The sequence below is a fragment of the Callorhinus ursinus genome, unplaced genomic scaffold (assembly GCF_003265705.2).
Source record: "Callorhinus ursinus isolate GAN/ISIS: 27379988/994484 unplaced genomic scaffold, GSC_fseal_2.0 scaffold1, whole genome shotgun sequence".
Lineage (NCBI taxonomy): Eukaryota > Metazoa > Chordata > Mammalia > Carnivora > Otariidae > Callorhinus > Callorhinus ursinus.
The window spans coordinates 49,238,230-49,254,652 of NW_027397063.1; the positions used below are offsets into that span (position 1 = coordinate 49,238,230).

At 44.7% G+C, this 16,423-nt stretch overlaps 1 protein-coding gene across 4 annotated transcripts; it reads right to left on the bottom strand.

The window, feature by feature from the left end:
* Nucleotides 1-4,416: 4,416 nt before the first annotated feature.
* GCSAM (germinal center associated signaling and motility) lies at nucleotides 4,417-15,463 on the bottom strand. 4 transcript variants are annotated; one of them, XM_025874043.2, is made up of 6 exons: nucleotides 15,327-15,463; nucleotides 11,957-12,025; nucleotides 9,119-9,163; nucleotides 8,038-8,084; nucleotides 6,328-6,356; nucleotides 4,417-5,387 (listed from the first exon to the last, which is right to left on the bottom strand). In XM_025874043.2, the coding sequence occupies exons 1-6, from the start codon at nucleotides 15,353-15,355 to the stop codon at nucleotides 5,073-5,075; spliced, it is 534 nt and encodes a 177-aa protein (XP_025729828.1). In that variant the 5' UTR covers nucleotides 15,356-15,463; the 3' UTR covers nucleotides 4,417-5,072. The 4 variants fall into 4 exon arrangements, with proteins under 4 accessions (XP_025729828.1, XP_025729825.1, XP_073749307.1 ...); XM_025874040.2 differs by having other exon boundaries at nucleotides 4,417-5,390; XM_073893206.1 differs by lacking the exon at nucleotides 9,119-9,163.
* Nucleotides 15,464-16,423: the final 960 nt, after the last annotated feature.

Below are 16,423 nucleotides of genomic sequence, written 5' to 3' on the forward strand. Positions count from 1 at the left end.
GAGCTGGAGGGGCTGGAGTGGGCTAGGTCCTCCTCTGTTGCAGGGAGAGCAGGGAGGGGCCCCCTCTCCCTTCTGCTTCCTTCCAGGGTGCTCTCCCGGCAGGCCCAGGTGTCTGAAGGGCCGGGCTGGAAGGAAGGGCCAGGACAGTGGGCTTTTCCCTTCTCCTTTGGAAAGCACTAAGACGCAACTACCAAGTCATACAGAAGACTTTCCATAGGTTTGACTCGGCTCCAGTGGTGTGGGAAGAACTGAACTTTGTGAATTAAGTATTTTGAGGTGTCTGGGAAAAAATATGGCACTCAGGTATACACTGTTCTGCCAGAGGAGATGAACTTACTGGTCGCCACGCATCTTCACGATAAGCATAATGCCTGATGCATAATAAGGTCTCAACAATTATCTGTGACATCACTGAAGGATTTGAGAAGAGGCACTGGTCTTTTCTGGAAGTCACTTAGATGCAGGCAGAAAGGGTACAGCCAGAGTACTGGAGTGTGCCCCCCTCCCATCCCCAATGAAAATTCTGTCCATGCATCCAATTCTTTTCTACCTTTTTTTTTTAAAGATTTTATTTATTTATTTGTTTGTTTGTTTAAGAGAGAGAGAGAGAGCTCACAAGCAGGGGGGGAAGGGCAGAGGGAGAGGGAGAAGCAGGCTCCCTGCTGAACAAGGAGCCCGAAGCGGGACTCGATCCCAGGACCCTGGGGACATGACCTGAGTGGAAGGCAGACACCTAACTGACTGAGCCACCTGGGTGTCCCTCTTTTCTACCTTTCAATTTAACTTAGCTCTAGATTTGTTTAATGATGTGTTTGGCAGAAGACTCCAGGAGATATGGGCGAAGAGGAGGACGATAATAAGAAAAGAAGCTGCTGGTCTCGTTGGGCAGTGTGGCTCTGCACAGACCAGCTAGGAAACAGCAAGACAAAACAGCCTGTTGTGAACATGGGGACAGACTTTGGGTTGTGGGTAGTCAGAGAAGAGAGCAGTCAGTGTCGTCTAGTTGGAGAAGGCCTTGCCTAAGAGGGACGATACAGCTGAACCTGCAGCTGGGGTGGGATTGGAATAGACAGATTTGCTTTCCTTTACACATGTTTGTGTCTGATTAGGATGAGGTTCACGTTCTCATTCATTCATTCATTCATTCATTCATTTTTTTTAAGTAGGCTCCATGCCCAGTGTGGAGCCCAATGTGGGGCTCGATCTCATAACCCTGAGATCAAGACCTGAGCTGATAGCAAGAGTTGGATGCTTAACCGACTGAGCCACCAGCTGCCCCTCTTTTCCCTCTTAGCTGTGGGCTCTGCATGGACCCCTGCCCCGTTCAGAGTCTCATCAGTGCTGAGAAACATGAGAGAAATCTCAGTAAGTCTTCCCTCCCCTGCTCCCCATTATGGTTTCCTTGCCTTACAGTCCGCTCCTTCACATTGCCCTGTGTTGCTGGCGGTGGTGTCCACAGGCAGTCCCCTCATCTCATACTTAGGAAAGCAAGGTCTGGAGAGGTGAATGGATGAGCCTGGAGTTCCCCAGTCTTGGGGAGCAATGTCCAGCCCACTAGGCAACCTCAGACCGTCAAGAGCCTCTGACTTTGGCAGGCTCCCTAGGGTCATGTTCAGTTCAGGCTTGACTGAATCCACGAAGAGTGTGCTCTCACAGGTGGTGAGAGGGGAAGGGATGAGTTAAGAGATGTTACCATCAGACTGTAGAAGACCCTCTGGGATGATCATGACCACCCAGGGCTCCCCCGAAGGCCTTGCAAAAGCACCCTCTGTAGGAAAGTGGGAAGAACTTACACTGACCCATTCAACAGGTGGCAGAACTGAGGTACGCTCAGATCCAGTGACTTTCAAGGTGCCTTCTGAACACAAGAGGCTGGAAAAAGGACAGAGTCAGATACGTGTAAACGGAATCTCCTTTTGTCTGAAGGCTCCTGTAGCATTCCAGGGACTCACCTGTCCTGTTCTACCTACATGTTTCCATCCCATTCCTGAGAATATTCGAAGCACTTGGCACCCAAGGTTGTCTGAAAAATGTCAGCACTTGAGTTTATTTGTTATCAACGGTAGATTGTCCTGACCTAGCTTTGCCCTTTTCTTGTACCTCTCTTCTGTTCTGAATAAGAATTTGTTCACAGGCTAAAGGGCTATTTGTAGACGCTACTATGAACGTAAAACGGAAACCACAAAGCCTGCGTCCGTGAACTGGCCGAGTACAGGTGTAAGGAAAGCGTGGGGGAGGGGAGTTCCCTGATGATGTCTGTGCTCTGAGGGAGCAGTTTAAATCCTCAGCCTCCATTTCTTATCAAGAGCGCAGAAATTCTTTCATTGATGGGTGACAGCCCTGACCACGTGAAATTGTATAAAATATTGTGTGAATGTGTATTTTCTGTGAAGAGGGTTACATGGCTTTCATCAAAGTCCTGAAATCTCTGGAAAAGAGGACTAGCATTATATACAGACAAAGCACTCCTGAAGGGCTCTCCTGCTCAAAAATCATTCCCTTCCATCATCCCTCTGAATTTCATTATAAGAACAAATTTCATTGGCGAAGCATTTATACTTAATATATTGCTGGTAAGAGGCATATACTATTTGGGACAAATAATGCTTTCATAGGAGAAGACTCAAACTAACATAACTTATATTGTACTGAAGATATTTAAACTGGTCAACTTTAGCAATGGTCCAATGCCCAAATGACAAATTCCAGTATAAAACCAGCAATTCCATTTCTAACCCACTGGAAGATCACTGGATGACCCTGATCATCAAGCACATCCACACATGTTTTTCTCCATATGTCATGAAGGTTTTTGTCCTTTTTGCTCTTTAATATCATTTATTCAAGGTCTGCGGTAAATGAATTACATACATTAGATGCAACCCTCCTCCTCATGGGTGATAAAGCCAAATTTTCAAGTTACATGCTCAAGGTCACAGAGGGAGGAAGGGATAGAGCCAGGATCTGAATCATTGATTATCTGACTCTAGCGTCCACACTCTTTCCCTAAGTGAATCCTGGCCAAGGGTCAAGGTTAGGGTTCCATAGCGTTCCATGGCTGAAAATGGGAAATTAGCAGAGGACAAGATATCCAGATGTGACTGGCTCTTAGCTCAAGACCACTGACTGCCTGAAGTCTCAGCAAACGTGTGTTGACACGTCCAACCTCATGTCACTGGATTTCTCCTCCCTGGTATTTAGTGCATTTTATTTTTTAATTTTTTTTTAATTTTTTTTTAAAGATTTTATTTATTTATTTGAGAGAGAGAGAATGAGAGATAGAGAGCACGAGAGGTAAGAGGGTCAGAGGGAGAAGCAGACTCCCTGCTGAGCAGGGAGCCCGATGTGGGACTCGATCCCGGGACTCCAGGATCATGACCTGAGCCGAAGGCAGTCGCTTAACCAACTGAGCCACCCAGGCGCCCTATATTTAGTGCATTTTAAAGAACAGTTATTTAACTTTAGGTACCTTGGGGGACAAAACAGTAATTAAACATAATTTTATATACTACTTTGTCAACAAACCTTTACTATTTTAACGTCCCTAAAATTAGGACAATGGCCACAGGTTAAAAAAAAAAACAGGAAGTTGAGAACACAGGTGTGAATATAGAAATAGTCTAATTTGCTAATTGTTCTTGGCCTCACTCATATCATTTGTGGTTTAATATTTTCATGCCAGTTTATTGGTACCAGCTCTTATGAGTTACAATACCCAAACACATTTCTATAAAGTTTATCTCCCAAGTATCATCGTTTAGGTCTGGGGTCTACAAATTTTTTTTTCTGAAGAGGGCAAAAAAATATTTTTGGCTTTGCAGGACCGTCAGTGTGTGTCACGACTACTCAACTCTTCTGTGGCTGAGGAGCCATAGACAGTATGAACATGTATACAGTATAAATGAATAAGCATGGCTGTGTTTCAATAACATTTTATTTATATATAAAAAAAGACAGTAGGTCAGATTTGGCCTGCAGGTCACAGTTTGCTGACCTCTGTTTTAGGGGATAGATGGAATTCTAGGAATAATGAAGAAAAAATTAGGAAAAATAATCAGAACATACAGAGAAAGGCTCATTAGAGAAGGGGTATGTGTGTGGAGATGTGTGTGTATTATTTTTCTCATGTGGACTTTTTTCATATTTTATACATGACGTATTAGTTCATCCACACACACACCACACAGTTGAGTAGAGGCTCTTCTAGGTAATATGTTGGAAGAGTGCTGAATTGGAAACCAGGAAATCAGGCTCTGGATAAAGTTCTGTCACTAACTTGCAATGTACATTGCGTTACTTCTCTGAGCAAAACGGATAATGGGATTAGAGTGTCTCCATAGGTCTTTCTACTCTACCATTCTCTAATGCTGTGATTTTCTTGTTAAGATTTCTAGGGAGAAATATGAGGTTAAAAAATATGGACTAAAATTTTATTAAAAATTATATAAAAACCTGATGTAGAACTTACTGATTCAACTCACATAACCAACAAAACCACAAGGGTCAACGAGTCAAAGGACACAATGCAAAGGACACGGTTAAGTGGCACAGGGTGAGAGGAACACACAGGTTGCCACCTGGAAGGCTTGGAGTGAGGGGTTGGTCCTTCAAATGTGTGGAACCAGTGGAACCCCTCGGCACACTTAGTACGATGGATAAAGTTTCCTTGTGACTCCAGGAAACAATCATGTGGACATTTTATGGAGAAGAATCTGGACAAAGGAGCAGACCCTTTGTGATACTCATAGCTGTAGGTGACCAAGAATCCCCTCCCTCCATTGAGCTAATTGGTCCTTTTCCAAAGCTATTTGGAATCAAAGATGGCCACTCCGTTCTCAAAGAGCGGTGTTCGGGATAGGTGGTTGGTCTTTGGATGATGAATATTGAGCTGGATCTAAGAGGCCCTGTGGTTGGCAAACCGGATTCTGCAGAGACCCCTGTAACAAAGGCTGTTGTGTGTGTGGAGGGGGGTAAGCCTGAAGGGCTCTAGACCCCACACCTGCTTCAACCAGAGCCCCACACCCCCAGTTTTTATTTACTGGTATTAGACAAGTGCTGGTCCAACTATTTCATTATAAATAGGAAACCTGAGTCTTTGACGGTAGCAGAGGTACATGTGGCTGTTGCAGGGAGTGGAAGGAGATTCTACTAGGGACTACAAGTTCATATTCATCTTCTGGGGAAGACAAATGCCTTGGGGAGGAAGGCACCCGGAGAAGTGCGTATGAAGTCTCGGTTTCTCCCAAGGACTTCCTGGATGTCTTGGTCTTAGGGGAAACGTTCTCATAGAACCCCTCACTGGAGATCCCTGATAGCCTTCTCCCAAGGACGACATGATTAATGTGGGTGTAGCAGAGATCCTCCGAGGAGCTCTGATCAGCACTGTCCTGCTGGTCAAAGAAGAACCTTATCAAGAGTGAGACTCTTGCCATTCCCTTTATATACTCCAGGCTCAACACAGACCCAACCCTGGTCAAAATCTGTCTTCCATGACCATCTCTCCTCCACCCCCTGGCTGTTTTTCCTAATGGCGACCCCCACCCCAACCACTAGCCCAGGCATCCAGAGAGCTCATGCTGTCCAGAGTATTCAGCCTGCCCAGGCATGTCCTCTCTGCCCCATGTTCCAGAGTGACCCCTGACTATCCCAAGTCATATATATAATTCCCAAGTCTCAGACCCCGAGGGCAGCACATTTTTATATAAGAGAACAATCTGAGGCCACCTTGGCATGACAGCTTATGGTATTTAACCACTCATCCTAGAGATTTTTGCATTATTAAAAAGGGAAACCACTCAAAAGAAGCTCCCAGGCAGTGGAATCTCAGGAGATAAAAAGCAAAGCAGCAAAATACAAGAGGGAGAACCTTGGATCTGGGACTGAGGCTTGGTTTTGAATCATGCCCCTGACTTCTTGTCAGCGTCTGGCCTGGGGATTTGGTCCTTCAAATATGTGGAACCAGTGGAACCCCTTGGCACACTTAGCCTCTCTGTTTTCTCATTTGTACAACAGGGGAAATAATAGTGCCAGTCTTATAGGATCGCCATAACAGTGACGTGAGACACTCCAGGCAAAGCTCTCAGCACACTGCCTGGCATCAACAAAGGGCTCCATATATATTAGCTCCTTTCAGTAAGATGTACAACAGAGGTGGCTGACGTTGCTGCCACCAGGCCCCACACAGGGCCCTGGGCCGACAAGCACTGGCATCTAAAGTCTTTCTTTCATTTCAAGGTTTGAAGTGGTCTTGGAGGCCAACTTCTGCCATCTGGGGTATCTGCATTGCTACCAGCATCTCAGAAAAGGGTTCAGAGGTGTTTGCATTACCTGCACAGGAGCAGATGACATTCCTTTATCTGGAGAAAGAAAATACAATCAATTTCAGGTCATGGAGAGATTTTAGAGAGGATGGGGAGTGGGGGGAAGGGGTGGACACTGGGACATAAGCAGTCAGAGAGCCAAACAGTGGTCCATCAGGCTATCCTGACCTGTGACACACCCCTGGGGAATGACAGGACCATCTAAAGAAACAGCAGAGCTGTTTGGGGCTGAGTGGAGGGAGACATATTCGGTGGGGTCTTGGAAGGGAAATCACAATTCCTCTCTCTCCCTCACCCCTCCCTCCCTCATACAAAATTCATTGCATACCTACCTTGTACCAGGCACGGGGGAGACAAAGAAAAATCAGAAACAGTTCCTGTCCTCAAGGGGCTCACAGGCTAGCATAGGAGGCAGACAAGGGCCCCTGAGGATCTACGATGCAAAGGAGGACTGTCGTGTCTACTGCAGGTGACAGGGGATGATAGTAGTGGGGGGGCTGGTGCTCAGGAAAAGCTTGACGGAAGGAAATTCTTAAATTGAGCATTCCCATTCCTGAATTTGCTAGCAGATACACACAAAACCTGGCCAGATTTTCAAAAGCCAGTTTATTTAAAAGCAACTGGCTTTGGCCACTCAGCAAAGAGGCAAACGGATGCACTCGCTACCCCCTCGCAAACACACAGGCTCGATAAGCCAACGTGAGCTTTCACACGGAAGCCGCAGGATGCCCTCCTAACACAGGAGGTGGGTGTGCCCCTGCAGCTCATCTTATTATATTATGGATTTACCTTCCCTCAGGACTGACATCCCAGATTCTCACATCTCCATAAATTCCCATGGCCATCTAGGATGTCCCTGATTATCACTGCAAGGAACGTCTGTGAGTTTTTGCATTAGAGGTCTTATCTCCACCTTGTTTTGCTCTGATGGAGATTGGGGTTTCCTGGGCCCCACCATTCCGCGGGGTGATGCTAGGGGTGGGAGGGCCGTATTATTCACACATACACTTTATGGAGCTAGTTTGCAAGACTCAGAGTGAATGAATTAGGCTCTGCTCTTTAAACCCAGGAAGGCAGAGGCAAAACTCCATCACTTTTCTTCTTTAGAAATACAATGGCCTGTCCTCAGGCCTATACTTCCTTTCTCTCTTTCTTGCATGTGATGCTATTCACCACCCTCTCCTTCTCGAATTTCTTCTCCTTAGCTGCAGTCCTCTTCTGTCTCCAAAGACCATTGCCTCACCCCCTAAGTGAACCTCCAGCATCTCTTCTTGCCAGGCGCTAGTGCAATGTGTTCTCTGCACAGCAACCCAGGCAGTGTCTTTTCATGCAAAGGGCATCATACCAGCCCCTTGTTTAAAGCCCCTCAATAGTTCTGCAGTTTTCAAGACAAAAACTCCAATCCTAAGCTTGCCTACAAGGTCCCGCCCCTCCTTGTTGCTCTCGGTGACCCTCTACCTTTCCAGTTATTGTTCCCAGTTCACCCGTCTGGCCTCCAGACCTCACGTTGGGATACGGAGATCAGTAGCCAGTTCCTGCTTCGATGAGCTCACAGTCTTGTGGAGAGAGACACAAGCAACTGGATGAGTGACACAGACCCACACGTAAGTGTTACACTGGAAGGATGACGCCCAAGGAGCTTGGGAAGCACAGAGAAGGGGCGGTGTGGAAATATAAGTCTGTCCAAAGTAGAAAAGATGAGAAAGCAATGACTTACTCGTCTTTGAGGAATCTGGCTTTGCTTTACAAATGCATACTTTTTTCCTGAAAAAAGAAAAGGAAGGAAAAGTTTTCAATATTCAGAAACTCTCAAAGGAAATGACACTGGACTCTAAAACCTTATCTTTAACTCTTTCATTTGTTAAAGTTATACCTCCTTTAGCGTAGAGGAAAACGAAGATAGATAAAAGGAAAAATGAAAGATAAGACCAAGTAGAAATCTCCACCTCTGTGTGTGTGTGTGTGTGTGTGTGTGTGTGTGTGTGTCTCTCTCTCTCTCTCTTCTCCCTTTTCCCTTTTCTATGGGTTGAGGTAGAATTGATTTATAAATGGAGAACTATGGTGATGTCATAGTTAACTATTTGGGGATATTTTTTTCTAACAAAATATCAATTTCTTTTATATCATGTGACATAAGGAGCCAAGGTTATTTCCAATTCCAACCCCAAGCCTGATCTCTGACCTCCAAGCAAGCAAGCAAGCAAATGTGGTCCATGTGAGCACAGGGGTAACTACTCTGTAGAGACGAGTCCCCCAGAGGAACACAGTCTAAATATAATGGAAGCTCATTATCATCTCAGGAGACAATGACATGTGTGCCAAGCAGCATGACCATATGTCCCACTTGGCTTAGGGAGTCTGGGTAATGTCCTTATCAGTCACTTAGGGACCCCAAACTATTTGTAGCATGCCTTTCACTCTCAATGCCTTCCCAGGGTGTCAGAGGACTTATATGATCACCCTGGCTGTGAGTTTTCTGTGCAAGGACCAGGAACGTGTGCTTCCACACATGGAGTCTAGCACTTACAGTGTGAGGAGGGGTCTTTCCCTCTACAGTGGCCACTTTCAGCCTTGCTTCTGAGGCTTTCTGGTTCAAGGAGCGCCATCAAGACTATTGTTCCTATTTCTCACCAGGCTCGAATTGTTACTTCCCTGACTGACTCTCAGATGACTGTGTCCGGGGAGTCAGAGGCTTCCCCTGTGGCCACAGACAGTGGGCAGTTACAGGTGATTTACAGTAAATACCACATTGAAACCACACTCAGTGAAATAACTCTTGAAAACAATTCTCCACTCACCACGGAAGGCAGAAACACCCTTCGGCAACGTAGCAGTCCCAGCATCTAAAATAACCATGAGATGACACAAGTCACCATGTTGGTTTCTGCAGCTTGATTAGGGTGACTCCTTCTCTTTGCCAGTTCTGTGAAAAACCTTTTTTTCTCTCCCAACCCCCAAGACAGTATTTATTCTAGACGATTGGACACATCTATTATGTTAGAATGATTTCTTCCTCCCAGAACATGAACTGCCCCTTTGGAAATATGAAGACGATGCGTATCACCTCCTAATCAGGGAAGGAACTTTCTGCTGTTGATAGGCATCATCTCCATATTTCCAAAGGGGCAGTTCATATCCCGGGAGGGAGGAGTCATTCTAGCATGATAGATGTGTCCAAGTCACCTAGAAGAGCTTGCTCATCCCCAATTTCAATGATTTACTTGGTCTCTTGTGATGAAGGACACACAAGAGTCATCTCCAGGAAATCATGGTATCAGTGTGCGGACATTTTAGAAATTTCTTTCTGGTACAGGTTAGGCAATATTTATAGCGAATTCTACTGTACTCTGAAGTTCTCCTATTTAAACTATAATTATAAATGTATACCACATTATAATTGTTAGGTTGAAAAAACCCCAAAACAACACTGGCTCAAAATGGTGTCACTTGGACTGAGTTCCCAAAGTGGTGCTTAAACATAATTGAATTGCAGTTTCAACCTCCTCCATCAATGTAGTCTTAACCCATCAGCCGGGAATTCTTCAATTTGTGCCATTAAGTCTGTCACCTGGCCTTCTCCATCCCCACAAAAAGATGAGATAATCTGCATGATAAGACACCTTGCTTTTCCCCTTAGAAAGTAGTAGCCTCACCTGGGATAATCTTTTTCTTCTGCTAATAACTTTCTTTTCTCCACCCTCCTTCTATATATAACTCCTTTGAGAGCCTCTCTACCTACTAGATGGGGTGTTGCTGATTCGTGAATCATTTAATAAAGACAAGTAGATCTTCCCATTTACTTTGTTGAATTTTGTTATTTAACAGTTCATTTGTTTACATCCTACACTAGAGATTCATAAAGTCGGGGACCGTATAGATTTATTTTGTTCATCGCCGGCATAGATCACCAGCATGTGGCAGAGTGGCTGGTAAATCTATTTTCAATAAATATTTGATAGATGAACGAGTAGCCAAGAACAGAGTAACTCCAACTGGCTCAGGTCATCAAATCTGCCTCCTTGACCCAAGGGACAGGTAAATTAACAGGACTTGGGATCTCTTTTATGGGAGGCAGATCGTTCTGCAGTCAGACATCCAGGCTGACGTCTATCATGCTGGGCATCTTTCTGAACTTGAGTCATAGTCAGCTACCTATGTAGTTGAATGTGAAAGCCCTGCATGTCCTGGTAACACTATGTTAAAAGGGTCTGTAAAAGTACCATCCGGACATATCCCCCACAAAGTGAGCTTCCCAGGGAGTTCCCTTGCAAAGGGTGCTGGAGGAGATGCTGTCGGCACCAGCATGGCAGAGTGTTCTGACAGCAACTGGGGGTCCCTGTACCCCCAGAGTTTGACGGCTGAAAGGCATGGCTCCTCTTCATGCGACTTTCAGCCGTTGTTTCTATCTCCTGTTTCTGTGGCTGAAGAAACGCCCGAAGGAAACCACTGAACTTCGCCAGTGCTAAGAAACTGGGTTCCCTAAGGAGATTTGGTTCCCTAAGGAGATTTGGGTGATGAGAAAAGACAGCCGATTTTGAGTTACTGACGGGACGAGGATCTTTGGAAAACTTGAGCCATGGTTTCTTTGTCGTAAAACGAAGATGCTTACACTGCTTACCTCATGGAGTTGTAAGGGTCACATAAAGTTAAATATGGGCAAAAGCTATTTTCAAGCTTGTTATTTCCCCCACTCAATTTTTCTGTAATGTATTCTTGCATTTCAGCCTGGATGTTTTGGTTTGGGGTAGGTTCTGCAGGAGACCGGATGCATCTCTGGGACGCCACACTCTGTGCCGGCAATTCCAGGTTCCTGTCTCTTACATAAAGCTTCCCTGGCCCCCTAGTCTACCCAGTCTCTCCCTTGTTATAATGCCCATGACCCTTCTGGTCTGGTTCATTATTTGGAGTATATGCTTTAACACACGTCCAGGGATATCCCCCAAATAGATGATCCTTAGCTTGCCCTGAAGACATGTACTGTAAAAATACCGTCCAGACATATCCTCCCCCAGTGATACAGTACAGATCCCTGTTGGGGGATTCTTTGGGTGTCCAGCTCCTAATGCAAGCTTTGGCTCAGTGGTTGCTTTTTAATTTAATTGATATTCTTTCAAGAGCTTCTCCTGAAACCATGGGAAAAGGGCAGGTAAGTCTATAGGTCACAGAACAACTGGCTTTGCTACTTTTTGGAATTCTTGGACCCTGAGACCCTAGTTCCATATTTGAGTGATTCCCTGGCACTCAAAAGGACTGGTCAGAAAGGGTTCATGAGGAAATCTTGGTCTAACAGCATCAGGGTGATTGCAAGTGTCTCTCTCCACAAACCTTTTAACGATCATATGGGAGATGTAGTCACCTCAGCAATAGAAACTTAAAGAGTCTAAAATGGAATGGTCAGGATGGAGCTGAGCACAAAGGTACTTGAGCTAAATGATCAGAGGCAGCAGGGGTTGCACGTCTCCTGTCCAAAGGTTCAAAGTGTTTTGTCTTTTGTCTTGTCTTCACATTTACCATGATTACAGCTGCTGCTGGGCGAGGCAGGGTGCTCCGTTGTGGAGCATGTGAAGTCCAGTACCTGACAGACTTTACTCTTCATGGGCAAAGGCTGGGAGAAGGTTTGTTGGATTTGTTCTCACCTGGATGTTCTCTGTTCGAAGCTTTGGTTTTCCAGAGTCCAGGGTATTTCTTGAGTGTTCTGCTGCCACCTAAAACCCAACATATCAGGAATGAGCTAAGTTCTTCCTTTCTGGGCTTCCCTCCCTGATTACCAATTTTTCCAACTTTTGCCATTTCTGCCATTTGTGTATCACCCCGGCATCACCTCAGCTTCAGCCTGTTCCCCTCAGATCTGTTCACAGCTTCTCTTTAACATACATGGCAACCTTTTATCTGACACTTCCTCATTGCCATGGCAACAACCCACCCACCGACATTCTCCGACAAACTCCACACACCACCGGCCCTAAATCATTTGTTCCCATGCGGCTGGGATTGCTCATGATGACCATGAGGCTATCAGCATATGGAGAGGCCTATCCACTTGGCGCAGTCTTCGGGATGGCGCACGGGGATGGGGAAGGGTACTGGCTTGTCTCAGGTAAGTCATCAGCTTTTACAGCACCAAGGCAGAGAACATGGGATAAGAGGAGAAGAAAGGATTAAAGAAAGAAAATAAATCTGTTCCTTGTGCGGGTTGGGTTTCTGTATAACCATTTTTTTTCACTTGTGGGGATTTGAGGGTATAGAGAAAAAAGAAACTAAAAATTAACTACTACTGGGGCGCCTGGGTGGCTCAGTCGGTTGGGTGTCTGCCTTTGGCTCAGGTCATGATCCTGGGGTCCTGGGATCGAGCCCTGAATCAGGCTCTCTGCTGGGCGGGGAGCTTGCTTCTCCTCTCCCTCTGCCTGCCACTCTGCCTACTTGTACTCGCTGTCTCTGTCTATCAAATACATAAATAAAATCTTTAAAAAAAATAAAAATTAAGTACTACTTACTATATGCTTATTACTTTCTCTCATCTTCTCTCTCTCTCTACACACACACACACACACACACTCCACTTACTAAATGTATATAACACACACATTTTATATGTTATATTTCATTTAATCTCAGAATAAATCCATGAGATAGATGTTATGATTCTATTTTTTACCAATGAGAAAACTGAGGCCAAAAATGTTAGGTAACTTGTCCGAGGACCACCAATCAGTAAGACTCTGAGCTCCTCTTGTAGAGGACTAGGTGACACACTGCTCAGTGTGTGTGTGTGTGTGTGTGTGTGGGCGGGGGGGATCTCCATGGCTTTTGTAACAAATCTGATCTGGAGAACCATGGTGGGGCTGTGCTGACTGGATGATAAATGGGAGATAGGGGTGAAGTTGAAAATCAGATCCCAGGAACTAAAAGCCTTTGAAAATTATACTAAGGGAAATATTTTATTTTATTTTATTTTTAAATCTTTTTTTTTAGATTATTTATTTATTTATTTGACAGAGAGAGACAGCTAGAGCAGGAACACAAGCAGGGGGAGTGGGAGAGGGAGATGCAGGCTTCCCACAGAGCGGAGAGCCCAATGCAGGGCTTGATCCCAGGACTCCGTGATCATGACCTGAGCCGAAGGCAGACGCTTAACCAACTGAGCCATTGGGGCACCCTAAGGGAAACATTTTAAATCAGCATGGAAATGAAGATGCTGAGCCAACTGATCAACTATTTTGGAAAAAATATATATATGTGCGTGTGTGTGGGTGGGGTGTGTGTGTGTGTATGTGTATGCGTATTTGACACCATATAGTGAATGTATGGGTCTACATGTAAAGCAATAAAACAACAACAAAAAAATGATACTGTGAATGTGTCTTATCTTAAGATGGGGAAAAATTTTAAGCATTAATTGGTAGAAACCTAAGAGCTTTCTAGATTTAATTCAATTATGTTTAAGAAATAGTAAACAAAACATAAAAAGTTTGCATGGCACAAGATATACAGACTAGAAAAACTATTTTTTTGTAATATGAGAAAGGGCTAATTTCTTCAAACTGAGAATAGCTTGTACTATCAGTAAAACAAAGTAGACCAAAATCCAAAACAAAAAATAGGCAAAAGACATTACTGGCTCTTCACAGACAAAGAAATACAAATGACTGATAAATATAGACATTAAAATAAGGAAGATGTATCTAATGTTGTCAACAGTTATAACTGTGAGTTACCATTTTTTTCTTTATACTTCATGTATTTTTCACTGTTTCTACAACTAATATGTATTAAAGTCCTAATCCTTCACCCTCACACCAAAATTCTAAAAACAAAACAAAACAAAAAAACTACAAATGTCACATCAATCATGACTTTCTCAGTCACATTATATCTGTATTTTGTTTTATTTTTCTTCTCAAGACAGTGATTTCTTCACGTTTCCAATCATTCATCAAACTCATTTTGAGTGCCTACTATTTGTCAGAAATAATGCTAGGAAACAGGAATTCAAACATGACTAAGAAACAGTCCCCATTTGAGGAACTCACACATAGATATGAGAATAGGGATTTATAAGCTGATAACATGGCCGAGCTGCAGATGGCTCAAGGCCTGAGGAACCAGGGAGGAGTTTCAGAAAACACTGGGTTTCAGGGAGGGGCAGGACACATCCCATGGGCTGACCAAGCCTCTTTTTGGCAGGTGGCATTTTGAGTCCCGTGTCTTAGCTCCCAGTGGCAGGAACTGGGACTCGGGATGCCAAACGTAATCCTTAGAAGTATTCCCCTTTCCTTGTCCCAGCGAGTTCATTCTTCCTAGACCACCTCACTAGGGATTCTCTTTGTTTTGGGTGGTACTAATTTTTACAATGACTGCTTTGATGTTAATGAAGATGATGGTCCCTCAAAATAATATCTTATTATTATTGAACCTTACTGTGTGTAAGGCACTGTGCTAGCATCACACGCACTAGAAACTTCCAAGGTAGGTATTGTATTATTACTTCCTCTTAAAATTAGGAAACCAAAGTCTAGAAAAAGCCAAATTCTTGACCGATTTTAATGACCGCTGCTTACCCATTGCAGGGAATGTGCACCGGGTGAGCCCTCCCTGTGGGCAGAAGCTTGCTATTTATTTTGAACTAAAATAGTAATTAAAAGAGTAGTGGTGTCTTTGAGCTCCTTGCAGGCATTAAGAACTCGGGAGACTGTCCTACCCACCCCCATCCCCTGCCAGCCCTCAGAAAATTGTTGCATTTCTTAAGTCATGGTTTACGGCATTGACCTCCCTTGATAAAGTCCTTCTGCCTTTTAGGGGTTCTCCACCAGCTGCTTGCTCACTCTGATTCTGGGGAGAAGGCCAGCACTATAAGGAGTTGAACTTAGTGTCTGACCCTCAGTAGGCACTTAATTTTTTTTCAGTTCTTTACCCTGTTCCCTCCCCTTGCCCAAAGACCTCTTTTTTTTTTTTTCTTGATGGCTCTGTCCCACGTCCGCTGCTTTCCTCTGGGGAGACTGGACTCACCTGTTTTCCCTCAGCGGAGAGTTCCCCATTCTCTCAGTTCTCTTGGTGACTTCCCCTCAGCCAGCCTGGTGCTCTAAAGGGGGCAGCTCCTGACCCAGTGTGCGTTGCTCTGGCTACCAGTGCCAGAGAGCTGAAAGGAGAAGAGTACCTCCCCACAAAGGAAGGAGGACCCCAGGGGGAGGAGAGTCTGAGGTGCACGCACGCACAACTTCCTAAAATGTCAGAGCCCGTAAACGGGAGCAAATTTCGCCACTCAGAGATACGCCTCTTTGGCATATTATTTTAAGTTGGTTACTTTAAAGAAACTTCAGATATAAAATGGGCTCTGAAAATCAAGTAGAAATTACCCTACTGTAAGAGACTTTTGCATTGACAAGGGAAATCTCCATGTGTAAGGGTATCAGGAAAAGGGAGCTCTAAGTCTCTAGAAACTGTTACTGATGCAGAAGGCAATTAAATCTGCATAACAGCATGACCCTTGCTTACTGTGCTTTTTCCTCTCACAACGGACCCTCCATCCCCAACGTCTTTTGTCTTTAACTGAAGATGGTTTTTAAGGTGATGGCTTCAGCCCTTTGGGGGAATTGCTTAGTTTCCCTGAGTCTCTCCCTTACATACAGGAGATAGACATGTTATTAAGCTTTTGTTTCTCTCCTGTTAATTTGTTTCATGTCAATTTAATTCATAGGCCAGCCAGAATAGAGGAAAATGTTTCCTTCCCAACTCCTGAGGGAACCAGGCTACTGGCCTTAACCAGAAGCCATTGGTCAAGGAGAGCGTTCAGCTTCTGGGGAAGCCCCATCTGCAATTACAGACAGGCCATGGAGTTTTTCACTTCAGATTCCTAAATTTATTCAACCACTTCATAGTCTTGGAAAAGTCAGAGGGGGAATTTTGTTTTAAAACAAAAAAAAAGGTTAGCAGTGCCTGGGTGGCTCAGTTGGTTAAGCGGCTGCCTTCGGCTCAGGTCATGATCCCAGGGTCCTGGGATCAAGCCCCGCATCGGGCTCCCTGCTCAGCAGAGAGCCTGCTTCTCCCTCTCCTGCTCCCCCTGCTTGTGCTCTCTCTCTCTCTCTCACTATCTCTCTCTTTGTGTC

Bases quoted from the DNA above. Each gene is read 5' to 3' on its own strand.
- GCSAM (XM_025874040.2), bottom strand. From the start codon at position 15,355: ATGGGGAACTCTCCGCTGAGGGAAAACAG. The intron at 8,085-9,118 runs GTGAGTGGAGAA...TTCTTTTTTCAG, and splicing joins GGGTGTTTCTGCCTTCCGTG to GAAAAAAGTATGCATTTGTA. The intron at 6,357-8,037 runs GTAAGTCATTGC...TTCTTTCTCCAG, and splicing joins GCCAGATTCCTCAAAGACGA to ATAAAGGAATGTCATCTGCT.